Source organism: Montipora foliosa, chromosome 6 (assembly GCF_036669935.1).
Source record: "Montipora foliosa isolate CH-2021 chromosome 6, ASM3666993v2, whole genome shotgun sequence".
In the NCBI taxonomy this organism is placed as follows: Eukaryota; Metazoa; Cnidaria; class Anthozoa; order Scleractinia; family Acroporidae; genus Montipora; species Montipora foliosa.
In genome coordinates, this window is record NC_090874.1 from 65,147,405 (window position 1) to 65,154,904 (window position 7,500).

General features: G+C 39.8%; 1 protein-coding gene across 1 annotated transcript in view; it reads left to right on the top strand.

The window, feature by feature from the left end:
- The window catches only part of LOC138008169 (talin-like), a 124,773-nt gene that overhangs the window by 7,012 nt on the left and 110,261 nt on the right, over positions 1 to 7,500 (top strand). Inside the window, exon 3 of the mRNA XM_068855399.1 lies at positions 1,318 to 1,393. Coding sequence (XP_068711500.1) covers positions 1,318 to 1,393 — 76 coding nt within the window. The remainder of the gene's footprint in view (positions 1 to 1,317; positions 1,394 to 7,500) is intronic.

Consider the following 7,500-nt stretch of genomic DNA (forward strand, 5'->3'; position numbering starts at 1 on the left):
AGCATCTGAACTAGTGATTGGAAGGTTGTAGATTTGATGCCTGCAAAGAAAGCAATAATTACATTAATAATAATTATAATTGTATTTTTTTAGGGATAGTGTCTGTCGAATTTAGAATATCATCCCTTTACAGTACTGTGCAAAAAGAATGCAAACAAATTTGGGTGCTTAATTTTCGCGACTTTTAGGTACTTTTCCATAAAATATAACGAAAATATTGGGAGAAACGAAATTTTGTTCGAACGTCCTCTTATATTGTTGTGGAATTTTGAGGACCCAAATGAAATGATTGAAGACTGGAACCAGGACTGGGACCTACGGTACAGCAACAGCCTATTGAAATCAAAGATGGCGCCAGTTTTATTCAACGAAGGTGCTTTATAGAGAGGTAATAGAGGTTACATCAGAGTTATCAGAATATTTCGTTGAAGTTCTTGTTTTGTTCATGGAAACATGGAAGATGGAGCGACGGAAATGAAAGTAACTGGCACAGACGCTACATAAAAGTTTCACTCTTACATAGATCAAAATGGTATGGGTGCCACAGCATTACTTGTCCTCAGCAGACAAATTATCTGTTTGCAAAGCTCTTTGGCACAAATATTTGCTCTCATTCCTGCATGATCAGGACCTGTTTGACACGTGATAGTGTGGTAAAATTATCGGAAACAACACAATTATTGTAACCTCACTTACTGGTACAGTATGTAAACAAGTTCCTTTAGCTGAAAATGTATAAACAATACCAAGCCTCGCAACTTTGTTTCAAGATGAGAAATTTTCGATTAGCAATACAAAATCTCACTTCAGTGCAGACGAAAACCCAGCTTTGAAATATCACTCTTGGATCAGCGAATTTTCAGGATGTACTTGAACTTTTCACACAGCTCACCAAAATATTGATGAAATTTCAGCTGAAAGTTCACGAAACTTTGTGAGAACGATAGCTGAAATTCAGCGAAATTTGTTTGCAATCATTTTGCACAGTACTGTATTTCATTTTCTGGGGTTAAAATTAATTTTGCCATAGATCTGCTTCATTTAAACTTCTCTTTACTAATTCAATATTAATGAAAAGAATGGGACAAGAGAAAGAGTCAAGACAATAATATTCATGGGGTCTGGATAATTGAGGTTTCACTGGTTTAGATTATCACTCAACCCTTTTACCCCCAGAAGAGGCCCCACTGACAAGTAAAATCATCTGGTGTTGGAGGAAGATATCACTGTTTTAGGAGGAAAATGGTTAAAATGAATTTGTCCTATGAATTTATACAATGGTCCTGCCATTATTAATAATATTTTTGTTTTCAATAGTTCAACCCAGAAGCTACAGTTGCTGAGGCTTTGAGGATTATTAGAGAGAGAGTGCATGATGCCACTCCTGGAAAAAGTAAAAACAGAGTTATTGAAGTACTCTTTTTTTTATAATAGTGGAATTTTTCCTCAGTTAATATTAGGGGTGTAACGATTAATCGAATTCTCGATTAATCGCGATTATGACTGTTCGGTTCGATTCACGATTATTTGATTCCACGTTTCGATTTTGGTTCGATTTTTTGCATACCTTTCCAAAAGTGCCCTCAGTGAGTTATTATATTGTAAACTTAGAATCCAGATCTCAATAAGATGTGCGTTTTTCATTGACAATCGATCAAAGACGCTAACTTGCAGTTCTTGCGCCATGTTGCTTGGTAAAAATGTTGCCCCTCTACCACCCCTTGAGAATTTCCAATAAGGCAAACCATGTGCGTGTTAATTGTCACGTTCTCAAACATTGCGACGAATGACCAAGCGATTGTGAATCAGCCTGCTTCTTTTCGATCCGCAGTGTAGAAATATTATGGTTTTCCGACTGAAGACGGAACAACAGACAAGTCTAAAACTATCTGCAAAATTTGCTTCGCAACTTTCAAGTATTGTGCCGGTTCGACCTCAAGCATGAGCGCACACTTAAAAAGTCAACACAGCATTGATGAAAAGTCAGAAGTGTTGCAGTCAAAGACGGCAAAAACTTCGCCGGGTACCAAAAACAGTACTGAAACTGGACAGTCAAAAATTCAGGATGTTCTGGAGAATAAGTTGCCGCTGTCGGGCAACAGAGCAACGGCAATAACGAAGTCTATTGGAGTTTTCATTGCAAAGGACATTGAGAGTTTAGGGTTGTATGTTGTTTACATTGTGTATCATCTTGCAAGAATTAAAAATCATTAATATTTTGCATAATCGAATCGAAATAATCGAAACCGAAAGGCAATAATCGAAATCGAATCGAATCGAGAGGAACATGAATCGTTACACCCCTAGTTAATATTGGTCTTATGTTATAGAGCTCTTTGCAGTGTGTATAGTAGTGCATGTAGTACGTGTTCTTTAGTTTATTGCAGAATTACTGTACATGAATGTCCAAAAATTGACTGTCAAAGGAGGTGACATGACCTAATGGTCATTGTGTTTGATTCTGTGTCCAGATGCATGCTTCTAAGTGCAAACCCCACGCTTACCACTGACTGGGTTTCTTGTCACTTACTTATTTACTCTACTTATTCATTTGTTTATTCCTTTAAATGTATTTAGATAGTTATTTACTCTCTTGTTTTTACTTGCTTTCAACTTAAAGTTTAACTTTTGATACAGTGTATATGTTGTAGTACAATTTGTTCCTTTGGTACAATTTTCTGAACTGGTACAGAATATATTGAACTGGTACAATTTTAATTGTACTGGTTTATATTAATCAACTGTCTAAAAAAGGGATTTTCCTTTTTTGGGGGTGTAGTTAAAAAACAGGGGCTTGGTTTTTAGGGGGTCTAAAAAAGAACATGTTATTTCTTTCTTTTCTTCTACTTTCCTGCCCCTCCCTCATCTTCCCCATCACCTCTACCCAACCCCCTTTCTTTCACAGTTCTATCCCCCTTTATTTTGCAGGTGGCCCCCCTCCTTGCATTCCCTCTATGACAGACTTTAAACAGTATACTCCAGACTTTCTTTTTTACTCACCCGAACTTGAACTTGAACTCCCTACCTCTGGATCTGTTGTCCACACTCTTGTCCACTTGACCACACAAGCAGATCATGCAAACTTCCCATGATAATTTATAATTAAATATTTTAATATTCATCCCAGGCCACACTCTGTCCAAATATTTTATTATTCATCCCAGGCCACTCTCGGTCCAAACTTCAATTTATTCACATTTAGACTGTGCAAGTTTTGTTGGAAGAAAACAGCTCAACAATGAAGTGTGTATCACACGAAGTATTTTATCAAAGATTAGATGACTTTAATAAGCAAAAGCAGAAGCAAAATACATCACAACTAACCATGTTTATCGAAGATCAATTTTACAATGAAGCAATGGAATACTTGAAAATTCAAAGTGAAAAATCGAGTAGTGATTTGAGAGAAACGGAAGGCAAACTATCTCAGTCACAACTAAAGACATTGCAAAGAAAGAAATGGACATACCACCAACGAAAACTGGGCTAAACTTTAGAATACCCCGCCACTTATTTGCATTTCATTGAATAAGAATAGGCTCTATTGTATTAGGTCTCGTTCTTCAAAAAATACTGCATAGGGGAAACAATAGTGGTTAGCTGTAGCGGGGTATTCTGAAGTTGCTCCGAAAACTGCAAACACCTGACAGAAAAACTGTTATCCCAAAGAGTAAACTCTGACACTCTTAGTCTTAGCACACCAAAGAACAGCACATAGAGGACGTCAAATCACAAGTAAATGGGAGAATGACAACTATTCAGAAGTAAGCATTCGACTTGTAAAGTTGTTCGTAAGTTTATGTCCATTGCACGAACGGCAGAAGACTATCACCAGCAAACAAAAAAGCAAGCACAAAAACAACCGAAATTTAAGATTTCAGACATGGTGGCAATAAAAATAAACAAAGTAGACAAGATTAACCCTTTTCACCCCAATATGCTCTTGGGTCAAATCATCGAAATTGAAGAGAGTGGACACGTAAGAATTGTGACAGAGTTGGCAAAGTTAACACTCTGATCACACCCTCGCGATTCTATCCTTGTATTGCCACTAATGTGAAACTAGATTTCTCTACCAAAACATCTTTTACAGCAGCATGCAAAAAAGCAAGTGGGCTATAGATGAAAAACTGCTGATTGGTGCAAAGTTTCCCCTATACTACTCATTGAGATATCTTGATATGGAAAAACAAACTAAATTGCTACAAGACACTTAGCTCAAAATACTATTATTAATTTAATGACAAATAGCAAAATTAAATTGTAAGATTCCTGCCCTTTATTTCTTGTCATATTGAAACAGTGACATCATTCATGTATTGCTGTTATAGTCTGCAAACTGAATTGTACACGCAACATGATAAAACTAATCCAAAACAACAGCAGGACTGGTACACTCATGTTAACTTGATGATAAGCCAAAAAGCAACCCTTAGCCCTTGTCGCCACATACACTAAATGAACAGGCTTTAAAATAAATTCTTAATGTTTATGTTTAGTACATCATGACTGTAAGTAAAAGCTAACCATTGTAGAACAAATTGTGTAAATTAGTGCTTAAAACCACTCATGTTATTCTTGGTCAAACCAGACTGTTAAGTATTTCCAACAAGTCTTGCTATTTCTGTCCTGCTCTGAATGCTCAGCAAACCTTATTTCAGTAACCTCTTGAACTAAGTAAATGAATGGCATGCAAACAGATGTTATCAATGAAGTGTGTTCTTTGTGTTCAACAAACATTAAACTATTTTACCTGTTTTTGCACGAGTACACTTAAAATTGTACCAGTTCAAACTATTTTGTACCAGTTCAATATATTCTGTACCAGTTCAAAAACAAATTGTACCAAAGTGCAAATTGAACTGCAACATATATCTCAGGGCTTGAAATTATGATCAGTACAGTCCCATTTTGACTGAATTTTTTCCCTTTGTGACATAGATATCTGGAGAAGTCGTAAATTTGTGACTATAGTTCATCTTTGTTCTTTCAAAATAAAAGGGTTTGCTGTTACCTTTGCTAAATGAAATAACGAAATGAAACATTTCTTTAATTTGTTTCGCGCAGTAAATTTGAGTTCTGGAATCGGCCAGTCTGGAATTGAGTTACAGTAGTCTGGAACTGAGTTACATGTAAATCTGAAGATATGGCACAATTATTGTAACATAATTTGCTGCAATGTTCTGTGCACAATGCCTTTCCCTCAACCATCCACCATTTTCAGTGGTTTCATTAAACACAAATATTGTGGGCTCATATTTTGTTTTGTTAAACTGCTGGCAACACTGTAATACAGCGTGACAAATTTCTGTATCTCGTTGCAAAATTGTGACTGGATTTTTAAAAACTTTGAAACCCCATATCTGGTTTTAATATTCCTGAAGACTCTCCACAGTAGCTGTAGCCTCTTGTATGGCAAAGGGGCTTATTAGTCCTACCAGATTTTAGTAGTGGATCCAAAGGATGCTGTGCTACTACGACATAAAACTCATTGCCAATAGATGAGCTTGGGAACTGATGCTTTTACCCTTTGACTCCCAGTGGCCACATACAGATTTTACTCGTTAAAAGGGGTCCCTTGGGCATTAAAGGGTTGAAGGTTGGCAGGGAGCCGGCGCACTTCAGGCCAAGCAGGGAGGTATCCATGCATGGCAACCCTATTAGCAGGAACCACCCCTGTGTGCAGCCACCAACTTGCTTGCCACACAAGCAAAGGGCAAGCATTGAGGCCCTGTGACTGCCCCATATCATATCATGTCATGTATGCTTATGGGGAAATCTGCTGACTGAATTTGCTTGATATTAGACTGCATTGGCTTGATATTAACTTTGCCTAAATTGCATTTAACCACATTTACATGTACACTCATCACCAATAGATGAGCTTCAAAACTGGTGCACAAAAAGGTTGGCAGAGAGCCCTCGCACTTCAGGCCTGGCAGGGAGGTATCCATGGCAACCCTGTGAGCAGGATTTTGCTTGCCCTGGGCCATCAGGCAAGCCTTAGTGTTGAACTTTGTTTTCTCATAGCTATCTATGCGTGTAGCAGTTGTCCAACTCGCAATTTTAGTGTCACTCATCCAAGCACAGGTTCGCATGGTTCACAGCAATATACCAGAGTGTGCAGCCTTCGGTTCAGCAGTCATACATTCGGGTGCAGGCCTCATGGATCAGGTGGAGCCTGGAAGTTGTCCAGCCACTGGTGGTACTCTCAGTGTATGGCTCAGTATATAGCTCAGTATATAGCTCATAGCTGGCTACATTTGCATTTGTGCAATGGTCTTCAAGCTGGCAAGTGTACCAGTGTGCAAGCTTAGTTTTTTCCTAGGCCTTTGTGTGAGCAGTTCATCATCCAAGCACAGGTTCATGGTTTTCAGTGGTATACCAGTGTTGTGGCTAGCAGGTCAGCAGTCCTACGCACAGGTGCAGGCAGCCTTGTTGTTGGTAGAGCTTAGTCATCCAGCCATTGTCTCTATATATATGGCAAGTGGCTTGGAGGGGCCATGACCCCCTTTGGGCTCGGAGGACCTTCGGTTTGGGCGTGAGGGCTCATGGCTGGTTTGTCAGATTTTGCCAGCCATCGCTGCAGTCTCCATCTTGGAGCTGGCTGCCAATAGTGGATTAGCTCCAGGATCTCTCAGGCACCCAACCTCCAATAGCGACGCAGTTGTTAAATGAGGTTAAATGCAGTTTTACTGAGTCAACAACTAGGAGCGACTGCCGTTTATTGTTGTCAGTGGTTTTGTTATGTTTGCCCATGTGTTGGATTCCTTGTGCTTTCTGTTGCACAGCTTATGCATTGGTGTGACGGGAAGAAGGAGCATTTTGTGTGGAACATTTAGCGGTTTTTTCCCTCCCTTCCCCTCCCTCCACGTTCCGCTGTTTATCGGTGTGACGGGTGCCTGTCTTCTCAGGGGCATGGGGGCTCATGGCTGGTTTCTCAGGTTTTGTCAGCCATCGGTGCAGTCTCCATCTTGGAGCTGTGAGCTGGCTGCTGATAGTGGATGCTCCAGGATGTCTAAGGCACCCAACCTCCACTTAGCGATGCAGTTGGAAACAACTTGTATGTACTACTGGCCCACTGCCCAAATGCCTGAATTAATTGGTTCTGAACACCATAACGAGCAGCAACGGTTGCAGCACCTGTGTGGAAATTGTGACTTGAGAGGTTTCCTGCAACACATGCTGCGGACAAAATCGGTCTCAGCCAATCACTGAGAACCACACGTGATAGCGGACGACCATATGCATCCTGCAACTGTATGTGGCTAAATGCAATTTAGGCAAAGTTAAACTTAAGGCATGCATTCCAGCGTACTTTGATACTATGGGGGCGCCCCACAGCTTGCAGGGCCATCCTATAGCTTGCAGGGCCACGTGGCATCTATATGTTTTGTCGCGCGCATTAAGTCGCTTCACTGCTTTGATTGTCTTGCCTTTTTGGTGTTTTGGAGCTTTAATTGTCGCCTGTTAAGCCAAATAATGACGTCCCGGTCCACG